The following is a 20,723-nucleotide window of genomic DNA, read 5'->3' as shown; positions in this document are numbered from 1 at the left end:
TAAATGTGAAAGGGTTTGATTGCTGGCAGCAGGGATTCCGCTATTCATATGACGTTGATACTTTTACCGATGGTAAAGATGGGGATGGAGATCCTGGGGAGATTTGGGATGCGTGTACGTGTATATACAATAGAGAGAAGAAGAAGTGTCCGTCGTGGGTCAACGAGGATGAGCTGCACGAGCAGTGCAGGTGCATGTGCATGTGCATGTGCATGTGCAGGAGGACGCAAGCGACGCCGCTGATTCTGGGCGGTGATGGCGAGGAGCGAGGTGGACGAGGCAGAGGCCAGGAAATGCCAGTTCGATCTCATAGTTTTATGAAATTTAGAGATGCATTCCACAGTTCGGTGATAACGACCACATACATATGCGTGCAGAAACGCCGAACAAACAATATATAAGACAGCATCCATCCTCACTGATTAACAGCCAAGCTTCTTCTACTGCTAGTCTGAAGGCAGTAGTTACTGCTAGTATCACTATCGTGAGTTGCCGACTATTTGTCAATGGCGGCCTTCGCAAAGATCGCCATGGAGTGCGTGCACGATCCCCTCATCTGGCTACTTATTGCGTCGGTGGCCTTGGTCATCATGCGAAGACGGCGGCTGAACCCGCCGCTCCCTCCGGGCCCCAAGCCGCTGCCGATCATCGGCAACATGATGATGGCGGACCAGCTGACTCACCGTGGCCTGGCGGCGCTGGCGAAGCAGTACGGCGGGTTGCTGCACCTCCGCCTGGGCTCGCTCCGCGTCTTCGCGGTGTCGACCCCGGAGTACGCGCGCGAGGTGCTCCAGGCGCAGGACGGCGACTTCTGGCACCGCCCAGCCTCCATCGCCGTCCGCTACCTCACCTACGGCTGCTCCGACATGGCGTTCGCGCGCGACGGGCCCTACTGGCGCCAGATGCGCAAGCTGTGCGTCACGAGGCTCTTCAGCCGCCGGCGCGCCGAGACGTGGCTCGCCGTGCGCGACGGGTACGGGGAGCTCGCCCGGGCCGTCGGCAGGTCCGGCGGCGAGGCCGTGAACCTCGGCGAGCTCATCTTCAAGCACACCGTGAGCGTCATCTTCCGGGCCGCCTTCGGCGTCCGCGACGTCCAAGGACTGGACGAGTTCATCCCCATGTTCAAGGAGTTCTCCAAGCTCTTAGAAGCGTTCCACGTCGGTGACTTCTTCCCTTGGCTTAGCTGGATGGGCCGGCGGGGCTTCGACCGCCGCCTCCGCACCGTGCGCGCCGCTCTCGGGACGTTTGTGGACAAGATCATTGACGAGCACGTGAGGAGGGGCAAGAACCCCGACGACGCCGACGCCGACATGGTAGACGGCCTACTCGCGTTACTCGCTGATGCGAACCAAGCCAGCGGGGAGGACGACCTCCGCTTCACCCGCGACAACGTCAGGGCCATGATGATGGTAAGTACTCAAACTTAGTACCGTCTATTTCGCTGTAGTATTCGCTATACTTCTCTTAAAAAATTACTACTATTTTTAGCTCCGATGAAGTTGCACTTGATTTGCCAAATATGTATGATACTGACGACGCAATTGTTTGCCTGGACAATTATGTTGGTGAATGCAGGACATGTTGTTTGGCGGACCAGACACAGTGGGGTTCACCATCGAGTGGGCGATGGCAGAGATGATCCATTGCCCTCACATCCTCCTGCGGCTGCAGCAGGAGCTCGCCGACGTTGTGGGGCTCGACCGGATTGTTACCGAATCGGACCTCGGCAAGCTCCCCTTCCTCAAGTGCGTCGTCAAGGAGACGCTCCGACTGCACCCGCCGATCCCGATCCACCTCCACGGGACGACCAAAGATTGCGTCCTCGGTGGCTACTCGGTGCCCAGGGGCTCCCGTGTCTTCATCAACGCGTGGGCGATCAACCGCGACGGCGAGGCGTGGAAGGACCCTGACACGTTCCGGCCGTCGAGGTTCATGCCAGACGGGGAAGCCGCCGGGCTGGATCTCAAGGGCGGTTGCTATGAGTTGTTGTCGTTCGGGTCGGGTCGACGCTCGTGCCCGGCACAGGGGCTTGGTCAGCACGCCGTGGAGTTCGCCGTCGCGCAGCTTGTGCATGGGTTCGACTGGAAGCTACCCGGCGACATGAAACCGACGGAGCTCGACATGAGCGACATGAACGGTGTCACCGTGTCCCGCGCCACACGGCTCTACGCGGTTCCCACGCCCCGGCTCACTTGTCCTTTGTGATATTAATTGAAACATCGCTCTTGTTGTGACGTATTGTAGGTGGAACTGCTTGTTATAAAATCGCGTGTCAGGCTTTAGATACAAACACGTGGTACACAAGTAGTACACACCATGGAGTATCGAGAGTGCAGCCGCCTTCCTCCATTTGCTCATCGTTTCATTTAAGTGCTTCAACATCCACTAGTAAGAGCAATGCTACATCTACGTAAGGGTTGTTACGTGATTAACGTAAGAGCTGAGATGGTAGTTTTTGTATGGTAGTTTTTGTTTGGAGGAAATTAGGGAGCGGGGCTCACCCAGTTGAAATCAGGGAGGCCGGAAAGATTAGTTATCGAGAGATTAAGTAAGGCTTCGTAGAGTTTTACGTAGATGTAGCATTTTTGCACTAGTAATGGCAACGATGTCGCATGCAAAGTAAGTCACATAGTACTTTTTTCCTTGTTGAAAAACCTAGGGTTTGTCTCCTCCTCTGGCGGAGGCAACCACCGAGATTTCGCCGACCCTGATCTCTCTCGCGTTCCCTTCCTCTCGTCCCGTGAGTCTCTTTGCTGACTTGTGTGATTCACGGAGGCGTTTCGAATGAAGACTGATAGGCCATGGCGGATGTAGGTGAGTCATGTCACACATGATTGGGAAGGAAGATGTAGAGGACTGCAAATGCTCGGCCTGCATGAGTATAAAGGCGATCGATTTGCCTGGAAACATGCATTGAAGAACCGAATGTGCACTCGCAGGGGTTGGCAATTACTAGGGTTCACTCCAGCGAAGGTTTTTGTCCTACTGCCCTCTATAACGACAAGAGATCTGCATGGAATCCTGCAAAATAAGTACACTGGCGTATGATCGAGCTGAACACGTTCACTATCCAATACCTTGGCGTATGATCATGCCTTGGTGATTGGAATACCACTATGAAGATGGGATGTGGTTGTTTCAAAATTAGGTTGTGATCAGTGAGGAGTACAATGGATTTGAGAACCCGCGGCCGGTGACTCTGAATAAGATTGTTGTATGGAATCAAGTACTAAACTACCCAATAACTACTTGAATGATGAAGTTGTGAGAGGTATGTGCAGAAATACGGAAGAGATCCTAGATGTTCAAATCCAGATTTTGACTGGTTACGTTGGAGCCATTGTCTGGTTGATAGTCAAGATGGATTTGAGAAGGAAGCTTGATATATTTGTCTCCATCACCAAAGGATGACAAAAGGAATGGTACCATGTCAAACATGAGAAGTTACCTACTTTTTGTGGCAACTATGGACTCATAGGTCATTAGCATGAGGAATGTGGCATTGATACGCCCATTTTGCATCATGTTTTCATGTTGATATTTATTGCATTATGGACTATTATTTCACTTTATAATACATTTTTTATGCCTTTTCTCTCTTATTTTACAAGATTTACATGAAGAGGGAGAATGCGGATAGTTGGAATTCTGGACCGGAAAGTAGCAAATCTGAGATAGCTATTCTACACAACTCCAAATGTCTTGAATATTTACGGAGAATTGTTTTGGAATATATAAAAATATTGAGCGAAGAAAGAATGAAAGGGGACCCACCAAGTGGCCACAAGCCTGGGGGAGCCCTACCCCCCAGGGCGCGCCCCTGAGCTTCTGGGCCCCCGCCAGCCTCCGGTATCCATCTTCTGTTATATGAAGGGTTTTGACCTAGAAAAAAAATCATAAGGAGGCTTTTGGGACGAAGCGTCACCGCCTCGAAGCAGAACCTGGGCAGAAGCAATCTAGGGCTCCGGCGGAGCTATTCTGCAAGGGAAACTTTCCTCCGGGAGGGGGAAATCGAAGCCATCATCATTACTAACGATCCTCTCATCATGGGAGGGTCAATCTTCATCAACATCTTCATCAGCACCATCTCCTCTCAAACCCTAGTTCATCTATTGTATTCAATCTTTGCCTCAAAACCTCAGATTGGTACCTATGGGTTGCTAGTAGTGTTGATTACTCTTTGTAGTTGATGCTAGCTTGGTTTATTTGGTGGGAGATCATTTGTCCAGATCCTTAATGATATTCAATAGCCCTCTGATCTTGAACATGAACGTATTTTGTGAGTAGTTACGTTTGTTCCTAAGGACATGGGAGAAGTTTTGTTATAAGTAATCATGTGAATTTGGTATTCGTTCGATATTTTGATGAGATGTATGTTGTCTTTCCTCTAGTAGTGTTATGTGAGCGTCGACTACATGATATTTCACCATGATTTGGGCCTAGGGGAAGGCATTGGGAAGTAGTAAGTAGATGATGGGTTGTTAGATTAACATAAGTTTATACCCTAGTTTGTGCGTTGCTTCGTAAGGGGCTGATTTGGATCCATATGTTTCATGCTGTGGTTAGATTGATCTTAATTCTTATTTGGTAGTTGTGGATGCTTGCAAAGGGGTTAACCATAAGTAGGAGGCTTGTCCAAGTAAGAACAACACCCAAGCATCATTCCACCCACATATTAAATTATCAAACTAATGAACATGAATCATATGAGCATGATGAAAACTAACTTGACGACAATTCTCATGTGTCCTCGAGAGCGCTTTGCTTTATATAAGAGTTCGTCCAGGCTTATCCTTTGCTACAAAAAGGATTGGGCCACCTTGCTGCACCTTTGTTACAATTGTTACTTGTTACCCGCTACAAATTACATTACTACCAAACTACTCGTTACCGATAATTTCAGTGCCTACAAAAAATACTTTTCTGAAAACTGCTTATCATTTCGTTCTGCTCCTCGTTGGGTTCGACACTATTACTTACCGAAAGGACTATGATTGATCCCCTATACTTATGGGTCATCAGGCACCGGTGAACATGATGTAGCAAAACTCGAGTGTGGGACTTTATCATGGCAGATGAGGGAAGAGGACGTGGTGGTGGCTAAGGTTCAAGCAATGGTAGTGGCAGAGCCAGGGGTGCTCCCTTTGTAAGAGGATTTGGTAGATGATTTTGTGTAGATGATCCCAAAAAAGGTCACAATGGGGAGGATTACAGATATACTAATATCCCGGGTAGTTTGCGTCGGAATGCAATGTATGGTCATAAGGATATGAAAAAACCTCAAGACACTGGTATGGCAGAGCATAATGAATTGATGCAAATATGACAGATGTCCTTCATTCTGCTAGAAAGATATTGGCACTCAATACAAGTGGAGCGCAAACTAGAGTTACACCTGATCTTATGGGTGCTTTGGTTCAAGTAGACACTAATTCTACTAACACGTGGTACACAACTACACACCATGGAGTATCGAGAGTGCAGATGCCTCCCTCCATTTTCTCATTGTTTCATTTAAGTTCTTCAACACCCACCAGTATTGGCAACCACATCGCATGCAAGGTAACTTACGTAGTTTTTTCCCCTAGTGAAAAACCTAGTGTTTGTCTCCTCCATCGGCGACAACCACCGAGAGTTTCGCCACCCCTGAGCTCAAACGATCCCTTCCTCTCAGGCCATGAGTCCTCCGCTAACTCATGTGATTCCCATAGGGGTTTCAAAGGAAGACTGATAGGCCATGGAGGATGAACGCGAGTCATGTGACACACGACCAGTGAAGGAAGAGGTAGAGGGCATGCAAATGCTTGACCTGCATGACGATGAAGGCGATGGATTTGTCTGGAAAGAAAGGTTGAAGAACCAAATATACAGGCGGAGGGGTTGGCAATTGGTTCACACTCGCAAAGGTTTTTGTCCACACATATCTCTTGTAGTTGTAGAGATCGCTCTCTACAACTACAAGAGATATGTGTGGAATCACACGTAATAAATTTGCTCGCATTTGATCGAGCTGGACATGTTCACTATATATCCAATACAGATACATTGGGGATTGGAATACTACTATAAAAATTGGCGTGTGGTTGTTCCAAAATTAGTTTGTGACCATTGAGGAGTACGATGGGTTTGAGAACCCGCGATCGATGGCTCTGAACAAGGTTATTGTATGTGTTCGAGTACTAAAACTTCCAAAAAACTACTTGAGTGATACGATTGTGAGAGGTATGTGCCAAAATACGGGAGAGATCTTCGATGTTCAAATCCAACTTTCGGTTGGTTATGCTGGAGCCTTTGTATGGCTGAGAGTCAAAATGGATAGATTTGTCTCCATCACCAAAGGATGACAAAAGGAATGGTACCAGGTCAAACATGAGAAGTTACCTACTTTTTGTGGCAACTATGGACTCATAGGTCATTGGCATGAGGAATGTGGCATTGATACGTCCATTTTGCATCATATTTTCATATTGATATTTATTGCATTATGGACTATTATTTCACTTTATAATACAATTCTTATGCCTTTTCTCTCTTATTTTAAAAGATTTACATGAAGAGGGAGAATGCAGATAGTTGGAATTCTGGACCGGAAAGTAGCAAATCTGAGATAGCTATTCTACACAACTCCAAATGTCTTGAATATTTACGGAGAATTGTTTTGGAATATATAAAAATATTGGGCGAAGAAAGAACGAAAGGGGACCCACCAAGTGGCCACAAGCCTGGGGGCGCCCTACCCCCCAGGGCGCGCCCCTGATCTTGTGGGCCCCCGCCAGCCTCCGGTATCCATCTTCTACTATATGGAGGGTTTTGACCAAGAAAAAAAAATCATAAGGAGGCTTTTGGGACGAAGCGTCACCGTCTCGAAGCGGAACCTGGGCAGAAGTAATCTAGGGCTCCGACGGAGCTATTCTGCAGGGGAAACTTTCCTCCGGGAGGGGGAAATCAAAGCCATCATCATCACTAACAATCCTCTCATCATGGGAGGGTCAACCTTCATCAACATCTTCACCAGCACCATATCCTCTCAAACCCTAGTTCATCTATTGTATTCAATCTTTGCCTCAAAACCTCAGATTGGTACCTATGGGTTGCTAGTAGTGTTGATTACTCTTTATAGTTGATGCTAGCTTGGTTTATTTGGTGGGAGATCATATGTATAGATCCTTAATGATATTCAATAGCCCTCTGATCTTGAACATGAACATGTTTTGTGAGTAGTTACGTTTGTTCCTAAGGACATGGGAGAAGTTTTGTTATAAGTAATCATGTGGATTTGGTATTCGTTCTATATTTTGACGAGATGTATGTTGTCTTTCCTCTAGTAGTGTTATGTGAGCGTCGACTACATGACATTTCACCATGATTTGGGCCTAGGGGAAGGCACTGGGAAGTAGTAAGTAGATGATGGGTTGTTAGAGTGCCAGAAGCTTAAATCCTAGTTTATGCGTTGCTACGTAAGGGGCTGATTTGGATCCATATGTTTCATGATGTGGTTAGATTGATTTTAATTCTTATTTGGTAGTTGCGGATGCTTGCAAAGGAGTTAACCATAAGTAGGAGGCTTGTCCAAGTAAAACAACACCCAAGCATCATTCCACCCACATATTAAATTATCAAACTAACAAACATGAATCATATGAGCATGATGAAAACTAACTTGACGACAATTCTCATGTGTCCTCGGGAGCGCTTTGCTTTATATAAGAGTTCGTCCAGGCTTATCCTTTGCTATAAAAATGATTGGGCCACCTTGCTGCACCTTTGTTACAATTGTTACTTGTTACCCGCTGCAAATTACATTACTACCAAACTACTCGTTACCGATAATTTCAGTGCCTACAAAAAATACCTTTTTGAAAACTGCTTATCATGTCGTTCCGCTCCTCGTTGGGTTCGACACTATTACTTACCAAAAGGACTATGATTGATCCCCTATACTTGTGGGTCACCAGGCACCGGTGAACATGATGTAGCAAAACTCGAGTGTGGGACTTTATCATGGCAGATGAGGGAAGAGGACGTGGTGGTGGCTGAGGTTCAAGCAATGGTAGTGGCAGAGGCAGGGGTGCTCCCTTTGTAAGAGGATTTGGTAGATGATTTCGCGTAGATGATCCCAAAAAAGGTCACAATGGGGAGGATTACAGATATACTAATATCCCGGGTAGTTTGCGTCGGAATGCAATGCATGGTCATAAGGATATGAAAAAACCTCAAGACACTGGTATGGCGGAGCATAATGAATTGATGCAAATATGACAGATGTCCTTCATTCTGCTAGAAAGATATTGGCACTCAATACAAGTGGAGCGCAAACTAGAGTTACACCTGATCTTATGGGTGCTTTGGTTCAAGTAGACACTAATTCTACTAACACGTGGTACACAACTACACACCATGGAGTATCGAGAGTGCAGATGCCTCCCTCCATTTTCTCATTGTTTCATTTAAGTGCTTCAACACCCACCAGTATTGGCAACCACATCGCATGCAAGGTAGCTTACATAGTTTTTTCCCCTAGTGAAAAACCTAGTGTTTGTCTCCGCCATCGGCGACAACCACCGAGAGTTTCGCCACCCCTGAGCTCAAACGATCCCTTCCTCTCAGGCCATGAGTCCTCCGCTAACTCATGTGATTCCCATAGGGGTTTCAAAGGAAGACTGATACGCCATGGAGAATGAACGCGAGTCGTGTGACACACGACCTGTGAAGGAAGAGGCAGAGGGCATGCAAATGCTTGACCTGCATGACGATGAAGGCGATGGATTTGTCTGGAAAGAAAGGTTGAAGAACCAAATATACAGGCGGAGGGGTTGGCAATTGGTTCACACTGGCAAAGGTTTTTGTCCACACATATCTCTTGTAGTTGTAGAGATCGCTCTCTACAACTACAAGAGATATGTGTGGAATCACACGTAATAAATTTGCTCGCATTTGATCGAGCTGGACATGTTCACTATATATCCAATACGGATACATTAGGGATTGGAATACTACTATAAAAATTGGCGTGTGGCTGTTCCAAAATTAGTTTGTGACCATTGAGGAGTACTGTGGGTTTGAGAACCCGCGATCGATGGCTCTGAACAAGGTTCTTATACGTTTTCAAGTACTAAAACTTCCAAACAACTACTTGAGTGATACGGTTGTGAGAGGTGTGTGCCAAAATACGGGAGAGATCTTCGATGTTCAAATCCAACTTTCGGTTGGTTATGCTTGAGCCTTTGTATGGCTGAGAGTCAAAATGGATAGATTTGTCTCCGTCGCCAAAGGAGGACAAAAGGAATGGTACCAGGTCAAATATGATAAGCTACCTAATTTTTGTGGCAACTATGGACTCATAGGTCATTGGCATATGAAGAACCAGACGAATGCCCCGCGCGTTGCTGTGTATTTTGTATAAAATAAAAATTGCGCAATAAAATTTCACTGAACTAATCAACCTAGCTAGTGTGTTGCGTTTCTCTAGTAGCAAGATAATTCATTTACCAACATTTGGACAAAATAAATAAATGTGAATCTCGATGTACAAGTCCAAAATGGAGCTAAACGAATTAGAACATGCATGCATGCCTCAAATTCCTTTCATGGAGCAGTAGTGCGAGCTACACGCATGCGTCCATTTTCTTTTCAAAGCAAACATTTGGGCATGTACAATGGTTGATAAGATAGTTTTATCTTAAGTTTTGCATGTAATTTCTATATGATAAAAAAGATGTCTACAATGGGTCATGTCTTAGCCTTATCTTCAATAACTAGCTATTCCTAAAAACGTGGTGAGACATATTGTGCTAAGAGATTATCTTTTGTCTTCTCTTAAATAAGAGAAGACAAACCTTTTCTTACGGGTTCTCTCTCCTTCACCTCATCATGTATCCTACGTGGCACTCCTAACATAGCACCATTGTACATGCCCTTATGAGTCAGTTACTGCGTGCATATTTGCATGCATGCATTCAATTACTTCGTGCGCTTGGTGGCGGCTCTCAACATGTATATCTGAGGGCTATTGTAGACTGATCTAATATATCTAACGGCTAAATTAATTCAGGTGATGTGGCGCAAGGAGAAGGCAGAGAATTCCTAGTAGTGGGGGCTAGCTATTTAGATAATATGATATAACAAAACTGGAGTTGGAGACTTTATCATGGCAGATGAGGGAAGCGGACGTGGTGGTGCCCGAGGTTCAAGTCGTAGTAATGGTAGAGGCAGGGTGCTCCCTTAGGAAGAGGATTTCACCTAGATGATCTCGAGAAAGGCCAAAATGGGGAGGATTACTGAAATAACAATATTCCAGGAAGTTGGCGTCAGAATGCAACATATGGTTAAAAGGTGATCACAAACCCTCCAGACAATGGTGTGGCATAGTAGAACGAATTAAATGATAGTGCTATTAATGATGCAAATATAACGGATGTCCTTCCTTCTGCTATAAATAGATTGGCACTCAATTCTGATGGAGCGTAGACTAGAGTTACAGCCTATCTTATGCGGGCTTTGGTTTCAGTCGGCTCTAATTCTATGGTAGCAAATTTTATGAATTAGTTTGATGGAAATACTAGCAATTCAGATCCTTTACCTACCCCATTGAAGAACTGGAACAAGAAAAACAGAAGGTAAATGTTGGTGAGGCAGTTGGTACCACTGAAGCCATTGAAACTTTTGAGAGACTAGTAACCCACAAGTATAGGGGGTCGTTTGTAACCTTTTTGATAAATAAGAGTATTGAACCCAACTAGGAGCTAAAGGTAGGATTTATATTCTTTTCAAGTTCTATCGACCACCAATACAACTCTATACACACTAACGTTTGCTTTACCTAGAACAAGAATAAAACTATTTTCTAAGAATAAAACTAGAAGTAGTTTGCAAGATAATAAATAATTAGTAGTTTAGTAGAAAGCTTTTGAGAACAATGAGAAGGATTTGTCCCTAGGCAATTGATATCTAGATCGGTAAGCATTATTGTAATTTTATATGAGGGAGAGGCATGAGCTTACATACTTTCTGTATTTGGATTACATGCACTTATGATTAGAACTCTAGCAATCATCCGTAAATACTAAAGATCATTAAGGTAAAACTCAACCATAGCATTAAGTGTAAAGTTATCTTTAATCCCATATGCAACAATCTACTTACCCGAGTTTGTGTTTCGCATAGGAGAATCGAGCTATCGTTCCAATTGGGCCAGCCCATTTAAGCATTTCCAGCATTCTGGTTTTGGAACCTTCGAGAGGTTCCCCAGCTGGTTTTTTATGGTTTTCGGAAACTTCTAGAAGTTTCCTGAACTGGTTTTTTTTTCTGATCTGTTTCTCTTTTGTTTTTTTAGTTTTTTCCTGTTTATTTTTTCCTTTTCTCTCACTTTTTATTTTTTTATTTATTTTCTTTACCTTTTACCTCTTTTCTTTTCTTTTCTTTCCTGCTTTTTTATTTTTCATTTTCATTTCTCAAAATTACTTTTCTTTTTCAAAAAATGTTCAGAAATTAAAAATTGTTCCCATTTTACAATTTCTTTTTCATTTTACAGAGAATGTTCTTGTTCTAAATTTTGTTCATAAATTCCAAAAAAGAATTAAAATTTTTGTTTGTTTCATTTTAGACAATGTTCGAAAATTCAAAAAATGATCACCATTTTAAATTTTGTTCACAACCCAAAAATATATATTTTCTGTCGTTTTTTATGTTTATTTTCTTCACCTTTTCATTTTTTTCATTTTTCTTTCCTATATTTTCTTTTTCATTTTCATTTCTAAAAATTACTTTTCTTTTTGAAAAAATGTTCAGAAAATTAAAAATTATTCCCATTCTACAATTTATTTTCCATTTTTACAGAAAATGTTTTTGTTTTCAAGTTTTGTTCAGAATTTCCAAAAAATATAACTTAAAATTTGTCTATTTCATTTTAGAAAATGTTTGGAAATTCAAAAAATGTCCACGTTTTCAAATTTTGTTCACAGCCCAAATTTTTTCGAAAGAAGTTCCCATTTCCAAAAAAATGTTCACATGTTTAAATTTTGTTCGGAAATTGGAAAATATTTTGGAATTTCAAAAAAATGTTCCTGTTGCCAATTTTTCACAAATTCATAAATGTTCAGGAATTTTTAAAATTATTCTTACTTTTCAAATTTGTGCTCAAATAAAAAAATAGCTTCGCTTTCAAAATTTATCCACATATTCAAAACATTTTCATGTTTCAAAATTTGTTCACAATTCAAACAATGTTCGCATATTTAGTTTAAGTCCACAAATTAAAAAATGTTTGTGAATTTCAAAAAAGGTCCTGTTTCCAAATTTCTTTACATATTCATAAAATGCTACCTTTTTAAAAACAACTCACAAATTCAAAAAATATAGTTGTTCTCAAAATTAATATGGAAGTACAAAAAATACTTGAGTTTTGTAATTTTGGAATATATTCACGTTTTCAATTTTGATACTGTTATTTAATATTTGCATTTACAAAAGTAGTTCATAATTTCAAAAAAATATTATCGTATTAAATTTGTGTTCCTGTTTGTTTTTATTTTTATTTAAGTTCCCCAAATAATGTTTGTGTTACAAAAAGTATATTTTTTAAAACCACGATTGATTTGTTTTTAAAAAGTTTTAATCTACTGTGTATTTTATAGTTCAGATACGCTTGGCTGCCCTTTTACAGACAAAACCTCAGTTACTAAAACTGGCTATGGATAAGATTCCATGGAGGGAGGTCTTGCGCTCGATCCCTCGCCAACTTACTTTATAGGATTATTACGTGAATTGTTTTTATTTTTTGCGGCTCCCGTAGTTTCTTTATATCCGCACTGCAAATGTGTCACGGTGGCTAGTGCATCGCACACATCACTCGCAGGTCGTGGGTTCCTTTCATTAGCGTTTTTTTTCTGATAAATCATCTCGCGAAGGACAGTGAATGGGCCGGCCCAGGTGAGCCGCCTCCTATGCGAATCGCCTCCAGTTTGCCGCAGCAAGTGGCATATAGGAGGTTCCGTACTTCTCAGCTAGTTGCTCCCGGATGGCTTGGTTGTCAGATGGGAAATCACTAGTTAAAAAGTAGTCGTTACAAAGATCACTCCCATCTCTCAGGTTGCGATAAGTGGCACACATACATCCTAGGTTGCGACAAGTGGCATGCTGTATATGTGTCACTTGTCGCAACTTGAGAGTTTTCTCTTTTTTTAGATCCATTTATTCAAAATATTTTATCTTTTAACCCACGCATCCAAATCTTAAACAGTTTTCATTGTTGGATTCCTCGCGTCGAGATTTTCAAAACTAGATACCCTGTCGATAGGTTTTGACAAACTTTTTTTCATGAAAAAAACTGGACAAAAAAACCTGGCGAAAAAACCGACCCAGGAGCACGGGTTTTTTCCCTTTTCGAAAGAGGCATTGCCTGTGCCTCTCGCGAAAGCACGCCCGTGTCTCTCGCAAAAGCACAACCGCGCCTCTCGCGGAAGGAAAAAAACAGAAAACACATTTTTTCTGTTTCCAAAAGGCACGGCCGTGACTCTCGCGAAAGCACAACCGTGCCTCTCGCGGAAGCAAAACTGGGCATCTCGCGGAAGCAAAAAAAAACAGAAAACGCGTTTTTTCCCGTTTCCAAGAGGCACGGCCGTGACTCCGGCGAAAGCACAGCAGTGCCTCTCGCGGAAGAAAAAAATAGAAAACACGTTTTTTCCTTTTCCGAAAGGCATGGCCGTGACTCCCGCGAAAGCACAACCGTGCCTTTCACGGAAGCAAAATCATGCCTCTCGCAGTAGGAAAAAAACGGAAAACGCATTTTTTTTCATTTCTGAAAGGCACGACCGTGACTCTCGCGAAAGCACAACCGTACCTCTCGCGGAAGGAGAAAAAAATGCGTTTTTTCGTTTTTGAAAGGCACGGCCATGACTATCGTGAAAGCACAACCGCGACTCTCATGAAAGGAAAAAAAACGCATTTTTCGCATTTCTTTTTGAAAGCTAAGGAAGACCGGTAGAAAACCTAAACGTCGAAAAAACCCCGGAGGAAAAACCGTTTAAAAAGCCGAGAACGCATGCGTAAAAATAAAAAATAAATAAAATCCGGAGGGAGCGTCGAAAGCATGACATGTGACAAATGGCTGAGAGCGTGCCAAGTGGCGCTGATCGTTGCGAGGCTTCCGAAGGAGCGCTCGTTAATTAATTGCTCTCTAGCTAGAGCTAGCTTGGTTGCCCAATTAAGGGGCCTCGCCCCGTTAAGGTATTGACTAAATGCATCATAGAGGTTAGTCTTAAAGTCTCAGCTCAAAACAAGTCACCACACAACGGAAAAAAAAAGATAACAGATAATAATAAAAAATGATAACACAAATCTTAGAGCAACAATCAACTGGGAGAAAAATTGACTGGCCCAAATTCAAATTGCAGCCAACTTTTTTTTTAGAAAATCAGGGATCATCTTCCCGGTTCCATTTTAAAGATAATGAAAGCAACAGGACCACCACACAAATCATGTCCATACATGTTATCAAACTCACGCCAACACATAAAAAAGCTAAGCACGCAGCCTCAGCCGCATTATAAATTGCAGGCAACTTACATATAGCTGAAGTATATATACACTCGGCTCAACTTGTACGTGCAAGTTTTAGGGCAAAAATATAACTACACCGGTGGCAACACCTCATCCGACGACTGAGGCGCCTCTTCCGGCTCCGAGGCTTTCGCTGTCATCGGCGGTGGCGGCGGCGAGATCACGCACCGGCACATTGGGCACGTCCTGTGCGAGTCCCGCCACATGTCTATGCACTCCACGTGGAACAGGTGCCTGCACGCCGGCAGCTGCCGCACCATCTCGCCGCCGTGGATGTCCTCCAGGCAGACCGGACACATCACGCAGCTTGGGGCCGCCAGCTCGCCCTCGCTGTCGCCTGCCTCCAGCGGGCACACGTACGCGAACGCCGGCGGCGCGTCCACCACGTGCGCGCGCGCGCATCGGCCAGGTGCTCGCGGCCGCCCGCCCGACCTAGCCGTGAGAGCAAGCACGGGACTCACCGGCCTCCCCGTCCGGCGATGAACACATGATGTCCTGGGCGCGAAGCATCCGAGGACGACCAGCAGCGACGCGACCGCGGCCGCGAAGGCGCCGGCCCTCCAGGGGCCGACGGCGGCGGCGAGCACGCAGAAGAGGAGGATGGCCACGCAGGCGACGGCGATGCCGTAGAAGGCGCGGTACCTGAAGACGTCGTCGTTTCCGTCGGCGTCCGCATCGCTGGAGCGGGAGCTCGCCGAGAGCCTCGGGTAAAGGCCGAGCATGATGAGCTGAGCTGAGTTGAGTGCAGAGACCAGAGTGTGTAATGAGTTGTACGTACGTGCTTGCTGCAAGATGATTAAACTTTGATGAGGAAGGAGCAGAGGATGCAGTGCTGCCACCAACGTTTTCGCGGCAATTTATAGTGTTCCGTCGCCTTAAGGATTTAGCGCAAGGTTTTGGCGTGTCGCTGCTGCTGCCGCAGCAGTTTGATTCAGCTTTTTTCAAGTAGAAACTGATGGACTAATGGTCTTCATTTCTACTGGTGGCTGCCTCACGTACGCCAGCATAGAAAATTACGGTGTTGCATTGACGTGTTGACTGTGGTTTCCAGATGACGGGCGCGTTTGCTCAAAAGAAAATATTTGGCATGCGCACGGCGGCTGCAGAATTGGCACGGCCCTTATACATGTTTTCAAACTTGGACCCTGGTAACTTGATAAATGCCACACAAACACATGGCAACTTCAAACGTTTTTTATGCAAGTTTAGTAACACAGGGATGACAGTTTTAGTTGTCAAGTATAGCAACTTTCTTTTCGAAATGGTAAGTTTCAGCTTTTTTGGGATTTGTTTTTCCTTTTCGGATGATAACTTTAGTCGTAAAAAACGCCAGGGCTAGAGCGCTTCGTGTCACACGTATGACACTTATCATTTGGGTTCAAGTTTTAGTCGATTCTATGTGGCATCCAATCTTTTTAAACCTTTCGTGTTTTCGCAAGCAAGATATTTGTTTTGAAACAACTATCTAATTTTCCAATCAAGTAAGATGGAATTTGTTTTGAAACAACTACCGGAAGCGGCGATTCGGCGCCCGAGCCCATCTGCGCTCGAAATCGCGACGGCCCGTCCATGATTTGGGATGAGGAATAATGCCGCTGGCTCGTCTGACAGGTATCGAGAGAAAAGGATTACGCCGCGGAATACGGTACGAAACAGCGGCGAGTTGGTGGGTCCGTAGCGACGGGGTCGGACGGAAGGAGGACGGGGCCGAGGTGGTCCGTGGACCAGGACGTTGACCATATGGGTGGGCCTAGGATCAGATAAGGAGCTCAGGTTGTCGGCGGAGACGCTGAGCCGTCGCTCCACGTATGGCGTTCTGTCCTCCGCGTTCGGGGACCGGAGTAAATGCGACGGCCGAACCCCCAACTAACCCCTATACCGTATCTATCTAGAAGGGGCTAGGACCGCTTGACCCCGTCCTCTCCCAGGGCGATCTACTGCGACGCCATTTTTGTGTGCATCTTGTGGGGAGATTTCTGCAGCCGGTGCAGGACCGGGCATGGAAGAAGCAGGCATGGAGTTCCTTCTGGACGCCGTGGACAGGTGAGTGAGCCCAGATCTGCCTTATAATCCCTGCCCGCAGTAGGTACCTAACCTACCGCCATGTGCGGCGCCCATGGCCATCCCTTTTTCAGGTTCCCCTTGCTTGAGGAATTCGCTGACAGCGTTGAGCATCCAGATCCAGTTCCTCTGGGGCGGATGCAAGCGAACGAGCCCAGTTACGCGGGTAGCCCTGTCTCAAAAGATGATTCTGGGTGCGGCCAGCAGATTGGCGAAGTTGAGGTGAACGGAAGGCAACCTGCTGCTCGCCGCCGTACGAACACATCTCCAACTCGGTTTGGACAGTCAACTGACAGGGTGAACCCAGAAGCACCCGGGTGGACTAAAAGGTACGATTGCAGAGGCCCTCCTTTGTTATTGCAAGAATGCATTTGTTGTGCTGAGTTCAGGGGAATGGTTTGCCAATATCTACTTGTGATATTGAACTTCAGAAAAATGTACGTTGGTTTCAGCAGAAGCTAAACCTGCGAATTTGAGAAAAATGTTTTGGCAAAAACAACTTGTGAGTTGAAACTGAAGAAAAATAGATAGTTCAAGGGTAGTGGGAGTTTAAATTTGCGTTCGTGCTAAAGGATGTGCTACTTAACTGTAATCTGTTGAACTTTGACTGGTGGAATAAGGTTACGGCTAGGGAGCGCGCCACCGGACAGGACACCATGTCCCAGCCGTATGAGCGCTCTGGAGGAGTCGATGCGCAAGTACGCTGAAGAGCCCAGCAAAAATGTGGTGCGGCCAACACTTGTTCTGACTTTTGATTCGCTTGGTGAAGCATACGACTTCTACAATTTGTATTCCTGGGAAACCGGTTTCGGCATTAGATATGGAAAGAGTCGGCTGAACGTTGAGAGGATAAAGTGCATGCAAGAAATAGTGTGCGGTTGCTCGGTGAGTGCTGTAGTTACGTCTGCTATCCATTTTGTTCGATAGATAAAATGCATTTTAATTTCCAAATTCATACGTGTTGGTGATGACTGTCTGTTATGGTCCACTGTCAAACAGGGGAAGCCAGAAGCAGAAAATAGTAGATCGTGCAGGTGTGAGTGTCCAGCTTTGATAAGATTGTTGCGAGCAGCGGACAACAGCTGGTACATTACAGAACACAGAGAGAACCATAATCATTCAATGTCATTGACAATGGGTGAGAAAGTTCACCGGCCGTCGCACAAGCACATTGATGTGTACACTAAGGATCTCATAAAACAGCTACGGAAGAACAATGTTAACCTTGGCAAGGTGTACAGCATAATAGGATGTTTCTTCGGGTCGGTTGAGAAGGTTCCATTCACTAAGAGGACTCTGAGGAACATATGCGGGAAGATCAGTCGGGAGCAGGCCGATGATAATGTTAGGAAGACACTTGAAGTGTTCGCTGACATACAGTCTGGTGACCCTGGTTTCACATACAGAGTGGTGGCTGATGATACAAGCAAAGTGAAGAACCTGATGTGGGCAAACGGGAGCAGCCGTATGCAGTACCGTTTCTTTGGAGATGTTGTCACTTTCGACACAACATATAGTACTAACTTGTACGACATGCCTTTTGGATTACTTGTTGGGGTAAACAATCATTTTCAGAGCATCATCCTCGCTGGGGTGCTGATGTGCGACGAGCAGCAAGAGAGCTTCGAATGGGTTTTCGCCGAGTTCCTTCGAATGATGGGAGGACCTGCCCCAAAGACTATCTTGACAGGTTAGTTCGGTCTCGATAAGTTCGGTTCTTTGTTAATCCTTGGAGTGTAGAAAGGCATGTCCTTATTCATCATCTGACCATAATATGTTATGGACATACTCGTTGCAGATCAGTGCAGAGCTATGGAACTAGCTATCAAGAAGGTGTATCCAGATACGATGCATAGGTGGTGCAAGTGGCACGTGCTGAAGAAAGCAAAGGAGAGTCTAGGACCTTTGTACACCAAAAAAATGACTTCCAGGCTGATTTTCACAAAGTCGTGAACCACATGTTAACCGAAGATGAGTTCGAGACGGCATGGGGTATGTTGCTGGATAAGTACAATTTGCGAAAGCACGCATATATGACACAGATTTATGAGATTTGAACAAAGTGGGCAAAACCATACTTTAGAGGTGTTTTCTGTGCCAAGATGACCAGCAAACAACGGAGCGAGAGTGCCAATCACATGTTGAAGACATACATGCCCCCAGCGAGCCCCATGCATGTGTTTGTCAGGCAGTATATGAGACTGCAATTTGACAGGGAGCGTGAAGAGAGCTACAAGGAGAAAAGAACTATGATTCTAAGTCAGCCGTTTAATTTTTTCATTGCACACATGGCAAAACCTAAATGCTAATTTTTGGAACTTATTTGCTATTCTGTCAAATTGTGTTGCTCTTTTGCAGGGAGGTGCAGTGAGAAGAACAAATTTGGCTATAGAGAGGCACGCCAGTAAAATATACACCCGATCTATGTTTGACGAGTTTGGGACATTTCTGATGGAAGCCATAGCATATAACATAACGGAGATAGAGAAGATGAAGAAGTATGTGGCAACCCATAATAATGCGGCAAAGAGAGAGAGATGGAGCAGAGTTGTTTATGAGGTTACTGTCGCGGATGATCAAAAGGAGTTTACTTGTGAGTGTGGTCAATTCGAACACACTGGTTTGTTGTGCAACCACATTCTAAGGGTAAGGGAAATGTAATTTGATTTCCGGTGCCATAACAGTTTGGTAACATGAGTTCTGGAATGCAGGTAATGGAAATACTACACCTAGAACAGATTCCAGCTAAACATATTGTGAAAAGGTGGACGAAGGACGCAAGAGACATTCTACCAAGCCATCTGCAGCAGTACCAAAAGGACAAGCGGACCAACACATCATTCACATGGAGGCATTCGACATTGTACTTCAAAGCTATGGACGTTGTTCGAATGGGGGATGCGAGTGCACAATCATTTGATTTCATGCTAGCTGGGATGGAAGATCTACTAGTGCGTGGAGCACCTATTGCAGAGAGGAGAGATGGCCTCGGGTTTGAGGATCGGGTGACGACCTTAGACCCTGTGAGGCAAACTGATAATGGAGAAGTTGCTTTCGTGCTTGGTTCAGGTGCCGATAAAGAGAATAGCATGGCACATTCTGTCAGCATCAATGACTTGGAAGGGCTAGCAGCACCCGCTAAGCAGAGGGGGGTTGGTAGGCCAACAAATAGCAGGGAGAAGGCACCGTACGAAGGACTCAGTCGACGTACACGTTTCTGCAGCATCTGCAGGAGGGGAGGACACAAGAGAACTACATGTCCTGATAGAGGGGACGCACCAAAAAAGCCGAGGAAACCTAGTCGATGCAAGAACTGCGGAATCGAAGGTCACCGTCAGAACACGTGCACCAGGCCATTGGGGTTCGCTGCAAACTAGTTTTCAACATTCATGTCTTATGTTTTGCCGATCGGAAATTACTAGTTTGTTGTAGTACGATCTGCTCTTTGCATGCTTATCTCCACTTAGATGGTATTCATAGTTGCATGATGAATAAGATTATGTAGTGTCAGCTGTGCATCCACGCTCTATGGCAATGTAGCAAGATAAAATGTGCTGGACTTGAGTGAGGACTTTCGTGTTTCGTATTGACTGAAGCTGAAATGTTTATTTGACTGTCATACTGAAGAAAATATTGTTTCCTGGTTTTTAGTACGACTGCATGTGAGTATATGTGAAGAACATGCAGAGTGGAGATGTTTGGTTTGAATGACACCTAATGTGAGGAGACACAGTTTTCTGATTCAGTGACTCACAACTATGAGAACTCATAGTCGGCGACATGTGGCAACCATGCGTGTGGTGGCTCAGTTTACTTCCATGCGTGTGGAGCGCGCGCACCATGGAGTTCAAATTTTGAACAAGCTAGTAAATGCATAAGTTGTGAGCCCTGGATAGCATACGACGCAGAAACCAGTATAAAGGCCGAGGGTGAGGCAGCTGCCTGCCTGGTAACCACTTTCACAAAGTGTTCATCTCGTAGAGCAGGGGCGTCGAAGGACTCCGGAGATGGCACCAAGCGCTGCTGAGCCTGAAAGCAGTGGCACGACGAGGAGGTCTCAATTGAGTGGTTCAGCCTTCGGTCTTGAGGATCAGGTTCTACTATCC

The 20,723-nt window shown here is 44.9% G+C and overlaps 2 protein-coding genes across 3 annotated transcripts; both read left to right on the top strand.

Moving 5' to 3' along the window:
* The first annotated feature begins 455 nt into the window (after nt 1–455).
* On the top strand, nt 456–2,511 carry LOC119328411 (cytochrome P450 84A1-like). Its single transcript, XM_037601399.1, has 2 exons — nt 456–1,409; nt 1,576–2,511. The coding sequence occupies exons 1-2, from the start codon at nt 507–509 to the stop codon at nt 2,203–2,205; spliced, it is 1,533 nt and encodes a 510-aa protein (XP_037457296.1). The 5' UTR covers nt 456–506; the 3' UTR covers nt 2,206–2,511.
* Nucleotides 2,512–16,373: 13,862 nt separating this feature from the next.
* On the top strand, nt 16,374–20,270 carry LOC119328973 (protein FAR1-RELATED SEQUENCE 5-like). Of its 2 annotated transcripts, XM_037601957.1 has the most exons (7): nt 16,374–16,599; nt 16,692–16,946; nt 17,238–17,502; nt 17,617–18,307; nt 18,416–18,876; nt 18,976–19,263; nt 19,329–20,270. In XM_037601957.1, the coding sequence occupies exons 1-5, from the start codon at nt 16,556–16,558 to the stop codon at nt 18,568–18,570; spliced, it is 1,410 nt and encodes a 469-aa protein (XP_037457854.1). In that variant the 5' UTR covers nt 16,374–16,555; the 3' UTR covers nt 18,571–18,876; nt 18,976–19,263; nt 19,329–20,270. The 2 variants fall into 2 exon arrangements, with proteins under 2 accessions (XP_037457854.1, XP_037457853.1); XM_037601956.1 differs by having other exon boundaries at nt 18,416–19,263.
* Nucleotides 20,271–20,723: the final 453 nt, after the last annotated feature.

Source organism: Triticum dicoccoides, chromosome 7A (genome assembly GCF_002162155.2).
Source record: "Triticum dicoccoides isolate Atlit2015 ecotype Zavitan chromosome 7A, WEW_v2.0, whole genome shotgun sequence".
In the NCBI taxonomy this organism is placed as follows: Eukaryota; Viridiplantae; Streptophyta; class Magnoliopsida; order Poales; family Poaceae; genus Triticum; species Triticum dicoccoides.
Note: the sequence above shows the minus strand (reverse complement) of the source record. Positions and strands in the feature narration are given on the sequence as shown.

What these genes read in the sequence shown, in the direction of transcription:
- LOC119328411 (XM_037601399.1), top strand. Translation starts at nt 507, where the DNA reads ATGGCGGCCTTCGCAAAGATCGCCATGGAGTGCGTGCACGATCCCCTC. An exon ending in ACGTCAGGGCCATGATGATG is followed by an intron (nt 1,410 to 1,575) that starts GTAAGTACTCAA and finishes TGGTGAATGCAG; the next exon opens with GACATGTTGTTTGGCGGACC.
- LOC119328973 (XM_037601957.1), top strand. Translation starts at nt 16,556, where the DNA reads ATGGAAGAAGCAGGCATGGAGTTCCTTCTGGACGCCGTGGACAG. An exon ending in CTTCTGGACGCCGTGGACAG is followed by an intron (nt 16,600 to 16,691) that starts GTGAGTGAGCCC and finishes TCCCTTTTTCAG; the next exon opens with GTTCCCCTTGCTTGAGGAAT. An exon ending in GCACCCGGGTGGACTAAAAG is followed by an intron (nt 16,947 to 17,237) that starts GTACGATTGCAG and finishes TGGTGGAATAAG; the next exon opens with GTTACGGCTAGGGAGCGCGC.